This window comes from Mobula birostris, chromosome X (genome assembly GCF_030028105.1).
Source record: "Mobula birostris isolate sMobBir1 chromosome X, sMobBir1.hap1, whole genome shotgun sequence".
Classification (NCBI taxonomy): domain Eukaryota; kingdom Metazoa; phylum Chordata; class Chondrichthyes; order Myliobatiformes; family Myliobatidae; genus Mobula; species Mobula birostris.
In genome coordinates, this window is record NC_092402.1 from 36,945,263 (window position 1) to 36,969,978 (window position 24,716).

The following is a 24,716-nucleotide window of genomic DNA, read 5'->3' on the forward strand; positions in this document are numbered from 1 at the left end:
ATACTACAAAGTTCACAAAGCATGCCAAGCAGTTCACTCAGTCTGGCAATGTAAGTTATTTTCCCCCACAAGATCAAGAAGTCACTTCAAATATATTTGGTTCTCAATATATTTCAATGACATTTACTGGGTAGGGTCTGGTTGTTTTGTCTCAGTTAATGATCTGTGTCTAACACTGTTCTCCTGTGCTGCCTCTGAAGTCAGTGTTTATACCTTTACACTCAAGTGACATTGCTTCATACATGGCAAGTTGCAACAGGATCTAACAAAACAATTGTCAGATCTGGACTCAAAAGTAGGTGGATCATATTACGTAACTACGAAGAAGATTAGTAATTCATGCAACATACATTGTTTGCCTCTCTGCTACCAATCTACAATAGTGTGACAGTTTACAGGATTTCTGCTTCAGTTTTGGCCCCATATAAATCTAAATTTCTTCACAACTGCTGCCACATGGTTTCAGCTGTCTGGATCACAAGAAATGGAATTTCACCCTACCACTCCCTTAATCCTTTTGTCTCTCACCTTCACTGAGACTCTTACCAAAAACTGGATTTTAGATCAAGTTTTTGGTCACCTGGCCTAATCTCTGTCTTGGCTGAGTGTCAAATTTCCTTCACTAAAAGGTCTTGTGAAATTCAAGAGGCTTTACCATATTAAAGAGGCCCGCCATCGGTTAGGGTCAACCATGGATATTGCATCCTAGTTGTCTATGTTGCATACGCAAGCCAGGGCAGTGTGATATGGAGAGCAAGATGTTGCCCATGTAGCAAGCTCCCCCTCTCCATGCAGCTGATGATTCCAAAAGGAACGGCAGAGACTGATACAGTTTGGCACTAATGGCTTTTCAGGAGTTGCCAGTGTTGAATTCAATGTAGGACTGCCTTAGTAACTCCAGTTCTGAATTTTTCCTTGGGGGTTACTCCTAAAGCCTTCTCCATGGGTGGGTATAGCCACAAGGCAGTAATGGTTTGAGATCAGTTTTCCTTCTCCACCATATTAAAGCTGATATATGAAAACAAATTGTTTTGTGTTACAACATTGTCCTATCCAGACAGCTCCTTGTACAGCAATCTGGATGTTTCCCATCCTTCCCTGCCTATCACCTCCTTGCCTCCCCTCCCCCACCCCTTTATCTTTCCCCTTACAGGTTTTTCACCTGGAACCTACCAGCCTTCTCCTTCCCACCCTCCCCCCACCTTCTTTACAGGGCCTCTGCCCTTCCCTCTACAGTCCTGACGAAGGGTTCCGGCCCGAAACTTCGACCGATCTTTTCCACGGATGCTGCCCGACCTGCCGAGTTCCTCCAGCGTGTTGTGAGTGTTGGATGTTTCCCATTCCCCATAGGACAGCAGATTATTTGCTCCGAGGAGCCTACGCACATATTTTGAGAGCTATGTCCACTAGCCCAACAGGTAGCAAGCTCCAGATCATACCCACTCATTGTTAAAAAGAAGTCATGTCTCTTACTTAAGCACAGCAATACAATCATAACTTGCTTCAGCAAGAATATATCACATACCTTTGCAACTTCGATCGGAATCTGCAAACTTGTAGTAACCAGGCAGGCAGTTACACACAACAATCCCATTACTTGCTTTGCACTCAGAAGTGTTCGCATCACAAACATTTTGTTTGCAAATACTTTCAGCTTTAGTTTGTTAAAAAGAGGGGAGGTAGGGAAACAAGAAAACAAATAGGAAAAGTTACACCAGTTAAACTTACTTGCTTTCATTTTGTTTTAATTTCTTTAGAATTTGGAATTGTGCTTACTGTAGTAGTTTTCCCACTTTGCTTCAACTATTCCTTAGATACTAAGGCAAAACAGAAACCTCAGAACATGATCCCAATATTGACTCATCTGATTCACACACAGTTCTTCTTAACAGGCTGGATATAAGTTTGTGATGAGTGAATTGTGGTTAACATTGCATTGCTTCACCAAAGCAAAATTGCCCAATAACCAGCACTGAAAATGGTTTAAAAAGGCATTTCCTCCTCAAAAAAGCAGCAAGAGGGCTAATCAAGCTGCCAAATGGCATTTCCATACATCTTGGTTTGTTCTAAAACTGAAATGAAGTGGAAAACATTAGCACACTGGTGTTACAATTGTTTTAATGCTAATTCCAGTGTTGGTTTAGTGTAGAGGCAGTTTAATTTGTAATGGATACTTTCTGGTTTGGATAATCTATTCATGCAAGACTACATTAGCAAAAAAATAATTCATTCGTGTGTACCCCACCCACCCACCATAAAACTCAAATCAAATCCATGTGCTATAATAATGTTTGGAGTACAAAACAAGAACATTACATGGTTGTGTAGAGGTTTTTTCTTAGATCTTGACTTAATCTTAAAATAATTAAATCATCATCTTATTTTTTCAAATTAAATCCCAAATATCTGCTCAGGAAGTACCCATTTACCAGTCGTTATGTTTATTTTATTTGTCAAACAAGTTATGTATAATTTATGTTAATTTAAGTCTATGTTTGTAATCTACTATGCTGCAAAAAACTAACTTTCAATGCATTAATACCCTGGCCATATATGCCCATGACAATAAATTTTAACTTGACCTTGAAACTTGAGAGGGCAAAGTTCATTCTTCTGGTGAAAAATGACAGAATAGTTCATTCCCTGCCTTGTGTATCAACTGGCCGGGCAGCATCTGTGGAAAAGATCGGTTGACGTTTCCACGGGTGCTGCCCAGCCTGCTGAGTTCCTTCAGCGTGTTGTGAGTGTTGCTTTGACCCCAGCATCTGCAGATTATTTTGTGTTGTGTATCAACTGATTGAAATTGCAGTCCAGTGTTAAGAGCATTGTACACAGCAAGTCAAGCAACATGTTTCACTGCGAACATTACACATGTAGTTGAGCAAATTTTGTCCTTCAAAGACTCATCTCAATAATTATCTGACCTTAAAATAAGTGCTTGCTAACAAGGGCTACATGATGTTCTAGATTCTAATACCTGGCAGTATTCACAGCGTACATTGCAACTTCCATAATCTTTTAAGATGGCTGGGAAAGATGCATAATAAAACCTTATTTAAATGGTTCTAAGCTTGTGCCATAGGGGAATCATGCGTAAAATGCCAGTGTACCAGAGAGGCGAGTAACACAAAAATATTAGTAGGGATATGTTTCAAAAGTGCAATCAGTCACCCATCAAAAGATTTAATGCTCAACACAATGACACAGGAATTCCAGTATAGTATCCCTGCTGCCGCACTGTAACCTGACACCTCTAAGCAGCAGTTTGAAAGCTCTTAATACCTCTTTGTGCACCTGTGGTTCTGTCAATCTCTTCTCAGCATTGTTTATCAGAATCGTGTTCCTTATAGCACAGTCCATTTGTTGATCTTTGTCGTACAATAAAGAGTTAATGAGCTCAACGCACCCCAATGCTCTTATTGCATTCATAGATGGCATACATTTTGCATCTTATATGGTTGAAATGAAGACCAGTTTCAACTATACTCAAAGTTACATGTATATTGCATCAACCAGGACTAGTAAATCATCCACCCATTACATTTATCCCACAAGATCTCCGTAAAATGATAGATGTGCAAAAGCTGAAATTGTTTAGCATCTGTGGAAAAAGAAACAGTTAAAAATGTCAAATTCACGATCCCACATCAGAACTGGGCCCTGTAATGCTGAGCGCTTTCAGCATTTTCTATTTTCATTCCAGATATCTAGCATCTTTTTAAAAAAATTTAGGTATCCATCATTTTGCCTGCAATTCAGTGTAATGGTAAACTTTGAAGTTAAATTCCAAGCAGTTGTGAATATAAAAGAATACATTATTGGCACAGGACATGAATGTATCACCAGATTCAAAAGCTCTCAGGTTGTCACAACCAATTTCCCCAAAACAATGGAGCCTACTACCCAAGCACCTCTGCTCTATACATGATTTACCACATTGAAAGGCCTCTCTGCCAGTCTACACTGCAGAGGCAGCACTGCAGGAGTATCAGCCTGGCTCCTGTATAACATTTCTGTTTTATGAATGAATGAGAGTGGAAGCAACAAAAAGGACAAACAATTGACCACAGCACAGTGGCACAATGGCCTAGTCAAGTTAAAGAAAGTGAAATCAAATGTGGTAACAGCACATTCCTAGGGGAATTTGAGGTCATGAGCACGAGTTCTTAAGGCACGATTGCCTGTACGGTACCAGAGAGAAGGACAATTCTTTGGAACTAGAGAGGAAATTTAACAGGAAATATAAAAGGACTCCAAAGCTATAAGCTGTGCTAAAAGGAAAAGATTAAAAAGCTAAAGAAAGTCCCTCATGGACTGAGACAGGAAAGATTATATTGAGGTGTAAGAAAGTGGGAGAGGTATTAAATATCTTGCATCTGTCTAGGAAATGGAACACTATACATCTAGCAAGAATGAAGAGCTGAAAGAAATCAGTACTGGGGAAAATAATTGGTTAAAAAACTAATGAATCCTCATAATGTCATGACCAATATCTCAAAGTTTTGAAAGAAGGTGCTGTGGGGATAATAACTGGAGCATCCAACCTAAAATTCCAGATTCTAGTATGGCTACTTTTCAATTTGCAGAAGTAATATCCTGCCACTGTTTAAGGAAAGGGGGAAAACATAGGGAACAACCAATCAGCCCAACATCAGAAAGAAGGAATTGCTGGATTTCTTTTTTATATAGTAAGCTTCTGTCTCATTAAAAACTGATGCCATGGCATTACAAGGGGAAGCACTGTTCCCGAAACCTCACAGCTAAAGATACCAATCTTTAGGGGACTTTCCTAAAGCACTCTACGAACTTAATGCAATTGAAGAGGCAGTAAACATATTTAAGAGGCAATAACCACATTTTAGGCTAACTCAAAAGAACCAATGGACACTCAACTTACACGTATAATTGTCTGAATCTTTTATCACTGTGCAGTTTGAACAATTTTTGATGCCATCTTTGATATATTGGTTGACAGATTCCTCAGTTACATTGGAAGAAAGTGAAAAAATGTTGTCAACAGAGGCCAAAACACTCCCCTTTCTGAAAAGAGAGAAAAATAACGCAATTGAAAGTATGTGTAAAAACATACTACAGGTTCACTTACACAGGCAACACAATGCATATTATTTTCTACAGGTCAAGGATTCCACTTGCCAGCTATCTCAAACTTACATGCAAGTTCACCAGAGGTTTTAATTTGTTTTATATCAAAATTTCCAAATATTCTAGTTCCAAAATACAACTCACATTAATGTTAATTTTAATTCAAGATGATACAACTTTGGACAACTGGACAACCTCAGCCTCTCATTGTCAGAATGCATTAGAAAGATACATCTGATGTTACTCCAGGAATCAGCAATAGTGAAGCTTGGAAAATATACGAGTGGTACAGAAGGTCAAAAAACAGCTGAACTTAAACACTTAAAATGTAACTTCCTGTCTAGTGGGTCTTTTGTCAGTGGTGGGAAAACTATTGGTGAGGAAAATAAACAGGACTATTCAGCTGCTCAGGGGTGGGTGACACAACCACATCTCAAGGAGACTTGCTTGACCAAGTAATTTATCAGATTAATCCTTTTTGTTAGCCTACAACAGGAGTCCCCAACCTTTTTTGCACTGCAGACCAGTTTAATATTGACAATATTCTTGCGGACCGGCCGACCCCGGGGGCGGGGGGGGTTGGGTGTAGGGTTGCCAACGGACAAGAGTAGCAGTCAAATACGTTGTGTTAACCCCAAGAAAGACTACAATGACCATGAAGCCTTGCGCAGACACCAGTGTGTGCATGCGTGTACGTGCCGATTTCTTTCTCTACAAATCGCTTTTGGCGATTCTGTTCAGGTTGGGGGGGTTTAATCACGACCGGAATATTGGTGATAAGTGGCTAATACACTCAATTTCGTTTCTAAAAGTGTTTATCTAACGAATTTAATATTAAACACACAGCGCATATTTTCCTCGCATGAATATAGCGATAAGTCAATTATCAGGGGAGGACAGGGGAGCTTGAAGTAAGTGCTGAAGGAATTTCCAGTAGAAGTGGTAGAGGCAGGTTTGATTTTATCATTTAAAGAAAAATTGGATAGGTATATGGACAGGAAAGGAATGGAGGGTTATGGGCTGAGTGCAGGTCGGTGGGACTAGGTGAGAGTAAGCGCTCGGCACGGACTAGAAGGGCCGAGATCGCCTGTTTCCGTGCTGTAATTGTTATATGGTTATATAAGTCACTTATAAGTCAATAGCATCATAACATTTTAAGTAATGTTTGGATATTAAACACACAGCATATATTTTCCCCATATGAACGTTTAAAATCATTGCAATACACCAATATCGCTGAATCAGTGGGAGCCCTGGGCTTGTTTTCCTGCAACAAGACGGTGCCATCGAGGGGTGATGGGAGACAATGATACTCGAAGGGGGTTCCTTATGTCCAGTCTATTCTGCAATTTAGTTTTCGTTGCATTCATTGCAGAGATAAGTTGGAAATGGAAGCAACGTTTTCAGTACTTTCGTGGCTATCTCAGGATATTTAGCCTTGACTTTGATCCAGAATACCAGCAGAGATGTTACGTCAAACATATTTTTCAGCCCGCTGTCATTTGCAAGCTCGAGGAGTCGATCTCCTTCCCGCGCTGACGTGGATGACGCGTGCGTAATGACCACGCGTGCGTTCAAGCTCAACAGTGGGTGTGACAGGGAATGAGGAAATGTGCAGCTGACTCATATCACCAAATCATATTGTTTCCTCGCGGCCCGGTAGCACATGCTTTGCGGCCCGGTGGTTGGGGACCGCTGGCCTACAAGATTTGAAGCACTGGGGAAAAACATTCCATTAAGAGGCCTCGGATTTTCCAAAAAACCTTTGCAGTACAAAAAGGGACAAACAATGGGTCAATTCCCACAGTTGAATGCCCAGTGCATATAATGTCAAGTGGACAATTCTTCCAGTGGTAGGAAGTGAGCTCTTTAAACTGCTGAGTTCTCCAAGCAGCGCAGCCTTCTGTGGGCCAGTCTACCAGTTGGCAGTCTAAAATGTTGCCAACACTGAGCCCGAGGAGAGCAGCTGATGCAACCTGCAACCTGGTCATCTCTGAGGCTGAAGTACGCAGGTGTTTCCAATGAGTGGACAGTCGCAAGGCTGCAGGACTGGACGGCATCCCAGTGTGCGCGGCACAACTGGCAGGTGTGTTTACAGACATTTTTAATCTCTCCCTCTCCCACTGTAGAGTACCCACCACTGTTCCTGTACCTAAAGAGACCAAGGTAACATATCTGAACAACTGGCGTCCTGTCACACTCACTTCAATAATAAGCAAATGCTTGGAGAGGCTGGTCAAGGACTACATCTGCAGCATGCGACCACTCACATTGGACCCTCTGCAATTTGCCTACCAACACAACCGATCGACAAGTGACGCAATAGCCACAGCTCTACACACCGTCCTTACACATCTGGAGAAGAAGGATGCTTATGTGAAAATGCTGTTCTTAGACTACAGTTCAGCATTCAACACCATAATTCCCTCCAGGCTCGACAGGAAGCTCAGAGACCTCGGCCTTCACCCTGCCTTGTGTAGCTGGATCCTGGACTTCCTGTCAGATCACCGGCAGGTGGTAAGGGTGGGCTCCCTCATCTCTGCCCCTCTGACCCTCAACACAGGTGTCCCTCAGGGCTGTGTCCTAAGCCCCCTCCTTTACTCTCTGTGTACTCATGACTGTGTCACCACCCACAGATCCAATCTGCTAATTAAATTTGCTGATGACACTACACTGATTGGCCTAATCTCAAATAATAATGAGGCAGCCACAGAGAAGAAGTCATCACCCCAGCACAGTGGTATCAAGAAAACAACCTCTCCCTCAATGTCACAAAAACAAAGGAGCTGGTTGTGGACTACAGGAGGAATGGAGACAGGCTAACCCCTATTGACATCAATGGATCTGGGATTGAGAGGGTAAACAGCTTTAAGTTCCTCAGCATCCACATCACCGAGGATCTCACGTGGTCCGTACACACCAGCTGTGTGGTGAAAAAGGCATAACAGCATCTCTTTCACCTCAGACAGTTGAAGAAGTTTGGTATGGGTCCCCAAATCCTAAGAACTTTTTGCAGGGGCACAATTGAGAGCATCCTGACGGACTGCATCACTGCCTGGTATGGGAACCGTACCTCCCTCAATTGCAGGACTCTGCAGAGAGTGGTGCGGACAGCCCAGTGCGTCTGTAGATGTGAACTTCCCACTATTCAGGACATTTACAAAGACTGGTGTGTAAAAAGGGCCCGAAGGATCATTGGGGACCTGAGCCACCCCAACCACAAACTGTTCCAGCTGCTACCATCCGGAAAACGGTATCGCAGCATAAAAGCCAGGACCAACAGGCTCCAGGACAGCTTCTTCCACCAGGCCAACAGGCTGACTGATTAATTCACTCAGTACAATTGTATTTCTATGTTATATTGACTGTCCTGTTGTACATACCATTTATTATAAATTGCTATAAACTGCACATTGCACATTTAGATGGAGACGTAACGTAAAGATTTTTACTCCTCATGTATATGAAGGAGGTAAGAAATAAAGTCAATTCAATTCCATACAGGGTGGAGACCTTCATGTAGAGACAAGACAAATGCTTGGCAAACAGATGCAAATTTATATGCTGACTATGAGAGAGCTGGGTGAAACACAGCTGATCTGTCCATACAAGTCAAACTGTACAGTAGGTGGTGCCTGGGCCAAATTGCATTACAACATTGCACCATTCTTGTCCTATGAATTGAGAGGAAGAATCAGTTCAGAGTTACACAACATGTTATGGTTCTGGTTTAATACTGGGTACTTACTCAAGTTTCCAAACAATAGATCGGTAGTAGGAAGGGTCATTTTTGAAGAATTTTTTCATCTAACCACAATAAAATGGGGAGAAAAGAAAAGTTTCAGGAATCATCACAGCTTTTTTATTCTCTGCAATAGTATTTTCATATCCTAAGAAAATATCTTAAAATATTTGTTGTAAAGCAACACATGATTTGAATAATACAATGCTGCACACATGCAATTACAACTGGAATTGGTGGTGGGACAGGGATAAAGGGCCAGAAGCTTTACAATAATAAGGTGTGGTTGGGGATTTTTAATTTGGTTTTGCGAGGGGTGGTGAAGAATGATTAAAGTTAGTGAACTTTCCAGGATATCTTTGTGTTTTAAAAAATCTGCTTGTGCTTCAGCTGTGCACAGATCATATAAAACCGTGAAGATTTCAGGCATCAGTTCGCAGTCCTTCTGCTCCCATTCAGTTCAGTCACGTCAAGTAAGCTTCCACTTGATTAGATTCACTTGCATCACTAAGCAAATGTCACAGGATATCTGTATATCCCTTGGTGAAGTTTCACTGGCCTAGGGTGAAAAGCAGCAGCCTGAAGTACCAGATGTCATTTACGTGCTTTTCAAGTTCCTCATACTATCTGCAGTTATGGGGAAGATTTATGCCATTATGTATATTTAATCAGAGAAGAGCTCAAGGAGTATAGGGCAATCAGAGGGGCCAAAGATCCGATCATCCAATAACTTGGCTCAGTAAGCTCAAGGGGCTGTACTGCTGTTCCTCCTCATGTTTATCAGAATAATTATCATCTCATAAGCAAACTGCCAATAAAACCTGTGTTCAGGGATCTTCCTCGCTCCAAGTAAACTTAAAAATTTCTTCTTAGTAGATAAAAGGCAATCCTCAACTAAATTCCAGGAAAATTGGCTAAATGGGTGAACTGGTGGAACAGATACAGTATAGATAGAGTGGGCATGGAGAGGATGTTTTCTATAGTGGGAGAGTCTAGGGCCAAATGGCGCAGCCTCAGAATGCAAGGATGTCCCTTTAGAACAGAGATGAGGAGGGATTTCATTAGCCAGAGGATGGTGAATCTGTGGAATTCATTGCCACGGACGGCTATGGAGGCCAAGTCATTAAGTATACTTAAAGTGGAGGTTGACAAGTTCTTAATTAGTAAGGGTGTCAAAGGTTATGGGGAGAAGACAAGAGAATGGGGTTGAGGGGGATAATAAATCAGCCATGATTAGACATGGCCTAATCCTGTTCCAATGTCTTATGGTCTAGTGTGATGAAATACTGACTAGGTATGAAGAAACAGGATAAAAACAAGATGGTACCTTACCTCCTCCTCTATTCTTCTTGAAGTCTCTAAGAATACCTTTGATTGAACTTCATTCATGCCGGGAAGAAAATTTATTTTTAAATGCAAGGTTCCCGGGAAGGTTTTCACTGAAAGAGGAAAATGGAAATAACATGGGCTTTCTCATTTGAACAAGCAATTCGTAAAAAGATTTAATACAGAACAAATAAAAACCAAGGGCAAACAGATTGCCTTCCTGCACACTGGTTTGCATGCACAAGGGAAAATATATGGGCGACAAATTCCTGTTATTGTCATTTTCAAAGTTGCCAAGGAAAATAAGCCAAAAAATACACTGATAGAATGGAAAAAGATAATGTTCCACAAATAATGTTGATAGTTAAAAATACCTGCAACAAAAAAAATGTCAGCTCCAGCACTTTTAGCTCTGGTGTTTATGACTGAATATAAAAAGGCTATCGGCCACAATGTTTAAAGGGAATAGGCAAAATGTGTGCAGTTTAAGTGAAGATGGTAGAAATGGGTATCGGTTGCTTGCACTAGATATGCAACAGTGACTGTACATTGTTCTCTCCTTTGTAAAATCAGTTTGATTGAAGTCAAAAGAATTTGATTCCTGAAGTGGAATACAACGTACAGCTACAACCATAGTTTGGCACGAATGAGGAGTTTATAGCCTAGGGAATTATTTTAATAGTGTAGAGAGCTCTCTGATAAAATCAATACCTTAACTAGCACAGGAATATGCTTAAATTTTTTAAAGAAATTCTTTCTCTAGGCAGTTAATCAGAACAGAGGATAATTTACTTCAACATACGTTTGACAAGTTCTGAGGATGCCAGCGAGGTCAATGTGGGGACCATAGACTCTTCCACAGATGAGATACGTGGGGGCTGATTGATAAGTCTGTTAGGTGGTCTGCTCCTCTTGGTGATTACGCAAGGACTAGACTGCACCTGATGCATAGCCTTGAGGATCTCAATGCCAAGTGCTCCTTCTCCACTTTAAGCAGTCAGGAGCAAGAAGAGTCCCAGGAATTTATTTTATTTTTAGAGATACAGGCCCTTCGAGCCCAATGAGCCTGCACCGCCCAAGTACACCAATGTGACCCATATGTGTTTGGAATGTGGGAGAAAACCAGAGCACCAAGGAGAAACCACATGGTCATGGGGAAGACGCAAAACTCCTTATAGACAGCAGCGGAATTGACCCCAGGTCATTGGCACTGTAATAGTGTCATGCCAACCATGCCACCCCCATCAGTGACACGTCCCCAAGGAAAATTCTTCAATATATAATTTCTGCAGCGTGCTGATCTCTTTCCACTACAAAACTCAGAACAGTGTATTTCTACTTCCGAAGTCTGATGTTGGGCATGAGGCTGACATAACAATCTGCCGGAGGAAGTCAGTGGATGAGCAGCATACGTGTGAGGAAAGGATTTGTCAGCGTTTTGGATCAAAGCCTGATCCTGATGCAGGGTTTTAATCTGAAATGTCATTAAATCCTTTCCTTCCACATATGCTGCTTGAACTGCAGACTTGCTCCTGCCGATTCTTTCTTGCTCCAGATTCCAGCATCTTCGGCCTCTTGTGTCTCCCATGTGATCCACAATCAACTGAGAACCTACATGTCCCACTGTTTTGAGGTGCCTGCTATTGATCGTACTGCTTTCAGAAACACAAGAGGTCAGGCATCACTGCTGCCTGGTAGATCATGAGTGCCACGCCCAGGGTCAGGATTTTCAAATATCTTTTCACTAAATTGACCAAAGGCATGGTGGTGTATTAATGATGAAACTCACCACCATGCTCAGTGTTTGTTTCTGCGAATAGACGGCTTGCGATATATGTTAAGGATATCCAATTTTTCCATGGTCTCATCAAGAACCTTTATCAAGAGAAAGCAGTGTGATGGAACTGAAGCACATCAATGGAGTACCTCCATCTTCAGAAGTTCCATCCTTTTATAATCTAAAGCAGGGGTTCCTGACCCTTTATATGCCATAGAGCCTTACCATTAACTGGGGGGTCTGTGGACCCCAGAGTGGGAACTCCTGATCTAAACTGAAAGTGTCAATGATTTTATGTTTGTCCTTCACTCAGACGCAAGAATCATCTGTGTACAGCTGCTTGGCCACAGATATTTGGTTAAGTTTTGCTTTGTACTATAGCCAATGAAGGTTAGACAGCTCATCCTTCATTCTAGCACCATTCTCACAGGAGGTTGGTTGAAGGCGAGGGGCAAGATTACAGCAAGAAAAGTCTAAGAAAAATATTGGGGCAATAAGCACAGCCTGGTTTGATCGAGAGTAGGCTTTGTTGTGGGCCTGATGGTTAATATCATGGCTTGCATGATTTGGTGGACCGAGTGCAAGAAAGAGATTAATTTCTGTGAGCAGCCAAATTTGAGAACGGCGTCCCTCAATCCCTGAATGACAAGTGCCAAGAGAAGGTCAATTAAATCATGGAAAATGGATTCAGAATGACCTCCTTGTCAATCTGCTACATTTTATTTGTATTTAATATCTTCCTCTATCCACTTTGTCAACCATTGCTTACATGGGACAAGCTTGAGGAAAAAGTACTATTTGAAAGGCATTGGCCTGTTTAAAAAAAAAGGGACCAGATATGATGCACCCTACATTTTTCCTGCAGTGTGCTGAACAACACATCCTTTATGTGGATCAGGGCCATCGAATGACCTCCTCTGTTGTATGAGTATATGGCACAGGTGATCTGGGCAGCAGTTCTTCAGTCACTGTGAGGTTGTGATTGAGAAGCTTCCTGATTAAGACCTTCCCAAAGGAAGGCAGCAGGCTGACCCCCATGTGATAGCAAATGTTGGACTTGTCTCCCTTCTAAAAGGTGGTCATGACTATGACATCTGGAGGTCTCTGAAATATCCTTCACTTCCAAGTGGAAGACGAAGCTGTGGACATTTGACGGAAGCTTGTCACCAGTGAGCATTAGATTTCAGCGGGTATCTTGTCTACTATGAAGTTCTTGAGTCATGATATGGTTTTCTTGACTTCCTGTGGATCAGGAGTGACAGCAAGGTTGATACAGGCTGAATTCAAGATCAAGGAGGAGGTCCGTGATCATCTGAGAGACAATGGTTTGATTTTTGGTGGTGGGGCCATGATCCAGTGCGAGATACAAGGATGCATCTGAGAGCCTAAGTTTGGCTTCTGTGAGATGGGGTCAGTTACCAGGCAACAACAACGTTAACCTCATCTGCACGTTTGAAGATGACATTAGGGCTCATTCTTGCTGAGCACAGAGTCACAAAACCGATTGCCAACTAAGACACTCTGAATCCCATTTCCCTTCTTAGTACTCCTTCTCTTGCTGCTTGTCATTCTATCCCTAGCCAAGAGGCAGAGAATGACTAATTTTGGAATCTCTTCAATACCCACCAGTACAGACACGACCTACATACCATCACAGGATAGTCAGAAAACATAGGAATATGTAGCAGTGTATCAATCAACACCAATGATTCAAAATGTGCTATGCTGAGTACATCATAATATGAAGGACCAAACTTCATGTTGAGATTGAAGGTTTTTAAAAAAAAAAGCAGGAAATGAACACAGGATCTAATTACCAAAAAGCTCATTAAAGACCCTCACCATCTGGACATGCCCTCTACTCGTTACTACCGTCAGGGAGGAGGTACAGGAGCCTGAAGGCACACACTTGACATTTTAGGAACTGCTTCTTCCCGTCACAATCAGATTTCTGAACTGTCTGTGAACCCACGACCACTATGTCACTATATTGCTCTCTTTTTGCACAATTTACTTTTTATATATTTCTTACTGCAACTTTTTATTTATGTTTTGCACTGTACTGCTGCCGCAAAACAAAAAAAAAATTATGACATGTCAGTGATAATAAGCCTGATTCTGATCTGAACTCAGCAATTCTGCAAAGTTACTGGAAGATTAAGTCTACTCCTAAAGAGGTGAAATTTTAAGCTCTTTGCATCTTAAAGCTTTCTAGCTTACCTGCATCAAATCCTGGTAAGTTTGCGCATATTTGTAATGAATTGCTAGGAATGGCTTTCCATGCAATATTAGACTATAGAGCAAGACATTTGTGCTTGTTGTATTATAAATCGATAGCAATGAGTTTCAGTTTACCTGGTACACACTTATCTTCTTGCATAGATTGCCCAATGGTACAGCGGCAGGTATGTGACAGATAAAGATCCACACATTTACTGCCTGGAGGACAAGGCGAAGATTGGCATGCAACTGGAAACAAAGTAAATAGAATATCAACACATTACTTAGAACATATATTGCACAATGAACTACAGTCACAGACAAGGTATGTTTGAAATTCATGGGAGAGAGATAATCAAAAGCTTTGGATTAGAAAAAGTAACAGTTTATATTCTTGTATTAAAGGATTTGTTGGATGTAATTATAGAGTAGTTCAATATCTTTTGTGGGATTTTAACAATGGGTTTACCCATTTTCCAAACAAATTGTCAACTGTAGTTTAGAGCTGATTGCAAAATGAACAACGAAGTGGCCAGTAATCTTGTTCAAGGTTGCAGAAATTAGATGAATTGCAACTCTCTCATGATCTCACAAATTTAAAAAACGCTTTGTGCATTGCAGGATGATGACCCCAGCTCAACAAATACTGTTTTCTTGCTCAGGTCAAGCACTGCTGATTATAGAGGAGAGAGGTGGCTTATTTTCATAAAAAAATTAATAACACTTTTATTGTGAACCTATGTGAAGCTTTGACCATGTCCAGAACAAAATGGTCAGACCGCACTTGAAATACGGTGAGCAGTTTTGAGCCCCTTATCTAAGAAAGGATGTGCTGGCATTGAAGAGAGTCCAGAGAAGGTTCAAGAGAATGATTCCAGGAATGACAGGAGTTAATGTATGAGGAGTGTTTGGTTGCTCTGGGCCTGCACTCGCTGGAGTTCATAGGAGAATCCCATTGAAACTTATCGAATATCGACGAGCCTAGAGAGTGAATGTGGAGAGGACATTTCCTTTGGGTGGGGGGGGGGGAACCTAGGACCAGAGGGCACAGCCTCAGAATAGATTGATATCCCTTTAGAAGAAATGAGGAGGAATTTCCTTTGCCAGAAGGTGGTGAATCGCTGGAATTCATTGCCACAGATGGCTGTGGAGGCCAAGTCATTGAGTAAATTTAAAGTGGTGACTGATAGGTTCTTGATTAGTAAGGGTGTCAAAGGTTATGGGGAGAAGATGGGAGAATGGGGTTGAAGGTAATAGTAAATCAGCCATAACAGAATGTCAGAACAGACTCAATGGGCCAAATAGCCTAATTCTGTTCCTATGTTTTATGGTCTTACAAAAACTTTGGCTACAAAAATATGACTTTTGTATGCAATATTAGGCATACCTGATTGACTATTTGTCAACTGCAAAGAATGCCAAAAAGGATCAGAAGTTTATTATCAGTGGTCCCCCTTTACCCAATGGAAAGAGAAATTACTCAGCAGAACAAAATAAAATTGCATCAGTGAGTAATACGGAAAAGTGATGTGAATAAATCAGGTACCTACTTACCCAACAAGGGATTACACAACAGTAACCAATTTCCCATTTTCCACTGAGTCTCAAGAAAGATCACTTTGCAAATCAAAAATATTCATCGTTCTTCTCATTCATACATTGAATTTCTTAATATAGGCAGGGCATTCCAAAGATTAAATGTTAACAAGAAATCTTAACTACTCTTTTTCTTGTACTCGCTATTAAAATAGTTGCCTGCCATTCCTCATTTCTGTCAACGATACTGGAGTCATTCACGATTACTGCTGCTCCCACTCCATTCATATAACGCCTTTAACGTGCCTCATCTGAGACATCTTAAAGAAAAATTGATGCCAAGTCAAATGGGCTGAATGAATTGATGAGAGGCAAGTTTTAAAAGAGGCTCAAAAGAAGAAATTTAATAAAAAGCAGGGAAATGAAAAGGTTCAGGTAGGGAATTCCAGAGTTTAAATTTTTGATTTTGAAGGCATAAGCAACACAGTTTAGGCTCAGGGATAATAGAAATATAAGTGACAGGTATATAGGATGGAAAGAGGTGAGACTAGAAGTATTTGAAAATAAGGAGTTTTAAAATTATTGCTCATTAGAACGGGTCTACACATGATGTGTTGACGAGTGAACAGAACCTTGTGGGAGTTGAAATATGGGCAATACATCTTGAGAATAGACTTGTTGGAATCTACGGAAACGAAGTTGGAAAAGCATTATAGTTTTTTTTAAAAGCATTCCAGGTTGTTCTCTCTCTAATTTAGACCATTTCAAAACAGAATAACTTGAATCTGTGTTGAGATGATCATGAAATCTATCAAAGAAATGCATGGGTGAGGCAAGGGACATCTTAGAGGTGGAAAGAATCTTAGTGATGGCAGGATTATTTGTTTGTTGTTGAAAAAGGATCAAATATGACAACAGTACTGTAAACAACTTGATTCAGTTTCAATTTCCAGGAAGGGTGATGCATCTAAAGGTTGAGGGATCAAATATAATTAAGTGTTCCAATACTGAGCCAATTAGAGATGGGTCAAGAGTATGATGGGAGGGAGTATCATCAACATGAATGTGCAAACCAGCACCTTCATTCTAAATGACCCTGCCTGAACTGCTGAGTTCCTCCAGCATTTTGTATGTTGCTCTGCATTCCAAAGTGTTCTATGTGTTGGTTTCACCTGGTAAAATGCTAGTAATCACAGTAGTTATCAGTGAAGCCTGCACCATATAATTTCCACTCTGCATATAGTAAACAAAGTCATTACCGTCAAGAATGAAGGTCATGGGATGGTAAACATTTAACTTTGAGGGCACCAGCACCTGGTGCTGGTAAGTTATATTAACAATCAACTAAGGCCACGGAGAAATTTCTGTTCCTCTTCCTGAGGTTTATTTGCTAGGTACAGTCTTCAACCTTGTGATTCTCAATGTGGTTATAGAAATACAAGGCAAACATTTTGTAATGTTTAACAAAATAAAGAATACACATTAGATGGTAGGAGGATGAAAAAAAAATAGCAGAACAGAGAGATCTTTGAATGTAAGTACACAGATCTCCAGAAGGCAGAAGGCTGTTTGGAAGGTGCACTTGCCTTTGTTGGCTTTGGGAGAAAAATTACAAGGTAGAGAGGCCATGCTGGAACTGCAGAAATGCTCATTATAGCATACCTACTTTGAAACAGAGGTCTGGCTATCAGGAGAAAAGATAAAGAAGAGATTCAGAAAGATGTTGCCAGGGCTAGAGAATTTTACTTCAATTTTTAAAAAAATGGCTGGGTTTGATTTCTTTGGAACAAAAGGGACTCTAGGGGGACTTTATTAATGTTTACTTTCGAGATCTGGGCATCACGGGTAAATCCAGAATTTATTGGCCATCCTAATTACCCTCCGAAAGGTGGTGGCTTGCCAATCTATAGCAGATGCATTTAATAGTCACCCACATGTGGTGTGTCTGGAGTCAGGCATAGACCAGACCAGGTAAGTCTTGCAGATATCCTCCTCTGAGGTACATTATAAAATCACATGAATTTTTAGTACAGTCCAGTAGGTTGTTATGGTTATTGTTAGCAAGGTTAGTTATTGTGTTTCAAAGTTTCCAATTATAAATTAACTTTGAATACCACAGGCGGAATTTGAACTCGTGCCTCTGGATTATTACTCCAGCAATTTAATTTAATTAATGTCCTTTGACAGACCACAGCAAAAACTAGGCATACATTTAAGGTAGAAGGGTAGAGGACCGATGAGAATAAAAACAAAAAATAACTCAAACAGCCAAAGACCTTTCTACATTCCAAAATGGAAAACAGGATCAGCCTAAACAGTCCATTTTTCGTTGGGATGGTAACAAATTAGCTTGTGCTTTTATGAACAGTTTCACAAATTTTATAATACTTGTTGTTAGCTAACATTTACTAAAAATCAACCAGCCTGTTACACAGCCAACTGGGCAAAAATGACCAGAAGAATCTTACCCGTAGAGCTTGTTGTTGAAGTTTTTTGAGACTGTGTACTCCAGCTAGAATGGGGAACATCTGTACTGAGACCTGTTGTGTTCACCGGTACTGTTACGTTGACTGTCGCTGTCGTGGTTGGTCTGCTGCTTATTGTGGTGTTAGATGCATCTACTACAGTTGTCCCATTTGTTGTTGGCACAGTATATTCACTTGCAGTTGTCAAGTTGCTTGAGGCATTAAGTGTGGTAGCAATGGTTGTGGGTATGATCGTTGAACTCTGGGTGACATCATCTGTCACACTTGTAGGCAGAGTTGTGTTTATCGTTGAACTTCCCCCATTTACCAGCGTGGTTGTTTGGTTGACACTGAAGTTTGTAGTCCCAAATGTTGATTGCAAAGTAGAGGCCATTGCTTCAACTGTGCTTGAATTTGAAGCAGATGCTTCAGAGGTTAAAATAGTTGAGAGACTTGCATTGGATGCTGACATGGATGGCGTTAAAACCGTAGTGCCTGAACTGACGGCTGAGGTTGAGCTACCGCTTTCTGTGCTTGAACGGGAGTCTGGGGTTGTATTGCCAATTGTCATGCTTGATTGGTTAGTTGTCATAAAGGTTGATTCTCCTGGTGAAGTGGAATCCGATGATGATAACAAGGTTGAGCTGGTAAAAGATGATGTATTTGAAGAGGAACTCACAGTGGATATTACTGTGCTTTCTGAAAGAAGAAGAATTTCCATTTAAATACTACTTCAAAAAAAATGCATCCCAAGCACTTAACTGGAACATTGGTGAGGAGATTATTTAGAGTTCGTTCCCAAATAACTAATCAATGTGTTAGGTTTTCCGAAGTACTTTAAAGTAGTAAAGAGAGGTAGAGCCATCTTTTGCTTTGGGCAAGAAATACTAGCCCTTTGGAAGTAGATTACAGATCACTGTGCAATAATGTAACCAGAGCTTCATTAAACCCCATCAGAAAAAGATGTCAATACCATTAATCATCTATTTTCAATGTCCAGGTTGGTTAATCCCCACTAATGCCATTATTCTTTCAAATTAACATTTCTGCTCTTATAAAATAAATAATTGTATATTTACAGAGTGTCCTTATGGCAGCTATGGTTTTACACCGAACCATAATGCACTCGGAACAACTTGGCTAAAACCAGATCATTTGTTCCCAAGCCTCTTATTGATGGAGTATTGCAATGTTTGTCATTTGCAGGTTTTTGATGCGTAATTCAAGCTTAGACTGTGCTGGGTGATTGACTGTATACTTAGGATTGTGAATATCTTGACAATACTTCAGGAGATAAGAGAGAGAAAAAAAAGAATTATTAGGTAAAAATAGATTAGAGATAAATTTGAAATGAAAGGCTGAAGGTAGAAGTGGAACAATGAGAGAACAACTAGCAGAAACACCATCAAAAGTTTAGTTTGCAGCAAGGACATCTTTCTAAAACTATTATGACTTGGGATCTACTCAAAGAGTACCACAAGCTGTAAGAGCCAAATAATATAATCAGCATCGAAACAGTCTGAACAATAAATCTATTTAAGTTTCTAGAATAAATTTACAGCCTGTACAAGAATACTAAACATAGAAATTTTATGATTTTACTTTTTTAATACCTTTGAAAATTACACATGTTAAGTGAGCTCTTACAGAGAGGGGAATGGAGAACAATGCTAATCGATGGGAAGAAGCTAAGATGGAGCATGAGTGCCAGCGTGAAATTGTCTGGCTCTGTGCTTAATATCCTGCATAGAACATAGAACAGTACAGCACAGGAACAGACACTTCAGCTCACCTTGTCTGTGTCAACAATGATGCCACATTAAGTATGTGCACAAAACCCATATCTCTTCACTCCACTGTAAAACTTGCCCCACACATCTCCTTTAAACTTTTCCCCTCTCATCAGAAATGTATGCTACTATTCAACATTTCTACCCTGGAGAAAAGAGTCTGCCTCTCTCCTATGTGTACCTCTCACAGTTTTATAAACTTCTATCAGGTTCTCCCTTAGCCTGCTACCAATAATGCCGTGTATCAGTAAAACACAACATAGCTTAAATCTATAAAGGAAACACAATGCAAAATACCAAGCACTTCCCTCATCCTGTTATTTTTGTGATATTAATTACACCTCTATCATTAGATGGTTACAATGATCTCGTTAGCATTAGCTTTTCCCAACCTGCAATTAGTTCTTTTGTGCAGGGGAAAAAAAACACAATATGTCAGTATTTTAAAAAGTCTTGTCGTGAAAACTACAATTAAAATTTCAGCAGAGGTCTATATTTGTCATCTTTCTTCTCTGAACTCAGGGGCAGTATATAGAGGGGCACACTGATCTTAGCATGTACCCTTAATTAGCCAGAGAACTCAACATAACCTCTGAAAGCACAGAGGGATTATCCAGCATTCCTGAAATATTTCACAGCTGGTATCCTACAGCACACCAGTCAGAAGAATTGAGTAAGCTCTCCCTCTGAAGTAGAAAATGTTTTCTGACACTAGAGCTTCCGTTCCTCCTTTTCTGACTCAGTGATAAACACCAGCACCCAGCTTACAGCCAGAACGAACAATGTCACAGGTAAAAACTAAACACAGAACGCAACACAGTTGCAATGCCGGCAAATCTGCAATGATGTGGCTGTCAGTGTTTCGTGTAGCCTACACTACTTCAGCTCCTACAGAATCTATTACACCATACAAGCATTATTCTACAGAAACCCATCTCTCTCCATTTGTAATGGTGAAGAGACCAGTGCAAATGGCATGGAGCTCCCTCAATCCATTCTGCACGTTAGCACAAGCTAAACCAGGCAGTTTTTCACTTGAGAGGAGCTCGAGAAGTTGAAATAGCCTTTTATCATGCAAAATTCTGGGGTAGACGTCCTTTGCAAAATTAGCCACGGCTTTGAAATGCCAAGCTTTGCATTCTGAAAAAGGACTCGAAGCATGGAGTTGATTCGAACTGGTTTCAGCTGGCCGCACTCAAGCAGGCAGGCAGTTAAATGAGCTGCCCCGGCAGGTGTCTGGCATGGCCTGGCCAGGCTTCAGCAGTGAGTGGGCCTCAGAGAGTCAACTGGAGGCCCACCCTCAGATCAGGAAGCAACATTTGATAGGCTGGGGAGCCTCAAGTTTATCACAACACTGCAAAAGTAATATTCAATGATATTTGAAATCCATAACAGTTGCTAAAAGGAAATGAAAATAGCATTAAAAATAAAAGCTCATTTTAAAAAATCAAACCATTAAATAAAAAAAAAGATTACTTTCTTGGATAGGAATTGTACGAGTGAGGACACTGGAACTAGATATAACTGGCACCTCAGAGGCAAGATCACCAGTGTAATATTGATAATACAAGACAAGAGTGTCTCTCTGATCTAGAATGCTCAAACTCTGTAGCTGGACGTTCCACAGAGTCCACTGATGGACTGAAGTGACAAATGCAACTCCATCTATCAGCGAGCTAACCTGGATTTGAGCAAATCTGGGCAAATCTAGATTTTACCTGGAAGTCATTTCATTTGAAACCATCGGTCACAATGAGGCCAACAATATTTTGGCCATAACTCCAGATTTAATTTTACTTGGCTGTTGTGAATTGCCCTGCTGAGACTGAACATCAGATCAGTCCGCAGAGCTGCACAGGATTTGAAGGAGAAAAGCCAATTTCAGTCATTGTGACAACCCCTCTGGCTCACTTCATCCTTTAGGAAAGAAATTTGTTGTCCTTATTTGGTCTGCAATCATTTGCAACGTTGTTGACTCCTAAGTGCCCCACACACCCACACAGTTGAAGCCAATTAATGACCAAAGCAGTGACACCAATATCCTGAACACTAAAAAGAAACCAGACAGCCACTGCGCACAGTTGAAGGAGCACGTTGTCACAGTAATGGCTAGACCTGCAAGTTGTTCTCCATAAATGACCACTCTATCCAAAATCATTGGTTATATTTGTGATTCACAGGAGAGAAGTGGAGGTGGTGGAGGGAAAGAGACCCGGACAGATAGATGGATACCTGAATACCACAGAAAGTACTCAAGATAGCTGGCAATTCAGGTATTGTCTGTGGAGAAAGAAACAAGTTACCGTTCCAACGTTCAAAGTAGTTATTATCAAAGTACGTTTATGTCACCCTGAGATTCATTTTCTTGCAGGTATTCACAGCAAAACAAATAAAATACAATAGAGTCAATGAAGAACAACACACAAAGATAGAAAAACAAAATTTAAGATCAATGACTTTTCATCAGATAGTTAACTTTACTTCTCTCTCCATTGAGGTTGACTGACTTGTTGGGAAAGTGATTCCCAACTCCCTGTTCTGTGCTGTTAAGATCATCTTGACTATAGTCTCCTGTGTAAAATGACAGACGGTAGTGATTCCTACAGAATGTGTGCTATCCTGCATCATCAGGTGGAGAGAGAATCTGGCAGAAATACAAAATAAAAAGTACATTCTGTTGATGCGCTATAGTCACAAGACCATGACACCAATTTAAGTAAACAGAACGTGCCCTGCCTAAAATACTCCACAGGCCAGGTAGGATCAACCATCTTCAGGTCAAAAGCTCTTCAAGGTGAAATATTAAACTTTACTTTTCTCTCCAGAGCTGCTGCCTGACTTGCTGAGCATTATAAGCAAGGTGTGTTTTGTTGCAAAGATTCCAGCATCTGCAGAATTTTACTTTTGAAGGAGATTCAGGTGTGATCATGTACTCAGAAATACAAAAAAAAACACTTATGGAATGTATATGTTTTACCAAAGTGCAGTTCTCATTGTGGTGTCTGTGTGCTACTTGAGGAATTGAATACAACTTTGATACAATATTATACAGGACTCTGCAGTTGAGCTGATTATATAGCCTCTGATTATTTACTTATACAAACAGAAACATAAAGGATCCCGCAGACATTGCACTCAATATTAATTGGGCGGCCAACAATGTCACTAACTAAGCCTCTATGATATTAGAACCACAGTATTCCAGATTATCATGAGGATTGTATTGCTTGATTAGTTAAGTTAAATGTAAGGCAGCAGATGTATATGGAAACTATTAATATTCCAAAGGAGATTACATAACCAATGGGACCAAATAGGCCGGTTAAAGGGTGGATCTGCAAGTTGCAAGAGCTGAAGTGACATTATAAAACTTTACCCGTCAAAACTGAAGATGCCCAAAGATCCAGGTGATCCCTATTCATGTTCAGTTATGTTGGGGCATTCGCGGGCAGAACACAGCCAGTGGGACAGGATTATCACAAGACCAAAAGCTCAACTCACATACAAACATCAGACGCTACATCAAACCAAAACTCCCATTTAGGATAATTAAACAGCCTTAGATTTCAAATTTGATTATCACTTGTACATTAAAACATACAGGGAAATGCAACATTTACATTAACTACCAACACAACTTGTTGCCAACACAGCATACTCACTGTGCTCAGTAGGACAGAACACAACAAGTAACAAAGCAACAGCAAAGCTCAGCTGGAGTGATGCAGCTGGATATATTGTATCCAATTCTGGTTCCTAATTTCAAGAAAGTGGAAATACTGAAAAGGTGTGCGAAGGACTGGCCAAAATGGTTTCCAGAATGATGGACTCCAGCCACTGAGGAGAAACTGAGGCTGTTCTCAGTTGCGCAGAGATGGCTGAAAGGCCGTTTGACAAGTGTGTGACATCGGGACTAGCTTTGACAGGGTAAATAAAGGAAGGCTGTTCAAATTGAACTGCTATATAGTTGTTCTCAGTCTCAAAAAATGGGTGGGGAGTGGTTTGGAGAGTTGAACTGAAAGGTGGCCAGGATTTGGAACAAACTGCCTGCAAAGATGGGGCAAAGTGTGTACTGAAGCTTTCAAGAGGACAATGGATAGGAACTTGATGGAAACAACTTTCTGACTGACCAGATCACTCTGCTACAAACTGGCAGACAACTAATGTCCAAATGTCCACTTCCTGAGCCTTAACATTTCATTTGAAGTTCTGCACACTAAACAGATAAACCATGGATCTTCAATTAATGTTAAAGTATTCCATTGGCTCTGAGCTTCAAATATATGGTCCCCTCCAAAAGCAACATTTCGGATTCTCTCCAACTAGAACTGTATTAAAAGTGGTATCAACTGAGAAGAATTTTTTAATCTCCATTTCGCCTCTTTCTGTAACGTGAATGAAAGCACTCACAGTAGTTTACATTCCAATGAAACAATTATCACCACATTTAGGGATAGATTCACTTCTCCTCAAGTTTCAGCACTTCACTGCCAATATACAGAAATGCATTATAGCATTCTGGTTAACATTCCACCTGCAATTGCGCTAAATTCCTGTTGTCATGACCTTTACAATTAAGAGACGAATTTATAGCAGCTGACATTGTCCAAGCTCAACTACATTCACATTGGCAACTGACAGCGGTGAAAGCACAGCACTATTCTGTTACCAACCAGAGGATACATCAAGAAAGATTATTCCATTGGTAATACTCATTCCTCACTCACTTACCTCTGAATCGAAAGCTATAGGTGCAT

General features: G+C 40.6%; 1 protein-coding gene across 1 annotated transcript in view; it reads right to left on the reverse strand.

Annotated features, from left to right (window-relative positions):
• The window catches only part of LOC140191596 (protein HEG-like), a 70,449-nt gene that overhangs the window by 17,150 nt on the left and 28,583 nt on the right, over positions 1–24,716 (reverse strand). The window contains exons 3-8 of the mRNA XM_072249135.1: positions 18,173–18,868; positions 14,304–14,417; positions 10,178–10,284; positions 8,852–8,910; positions 4,898–5,040; positions 1,526–1,654 (exon numbers count right to left, since the gene is read on the reverse strand). Of these exons, the coding sequence (XP_072105236.1) occupies positions 1,526–1,654; positions 4,898–5,040; positions 8,852–8,910; positions 10,178–10,284; positions 14,304–14,417; positions 18,173–18,868 (1,248 nt within the window). The remainder of the gene's footprint in view (positions 1–1,525; positions 1,655–4,897; positions 5,041–8,851; positions 8,911–10,177; positions 10,285–14,303; positions 14,418–18,172; positions 18,869–24,716) is intronic.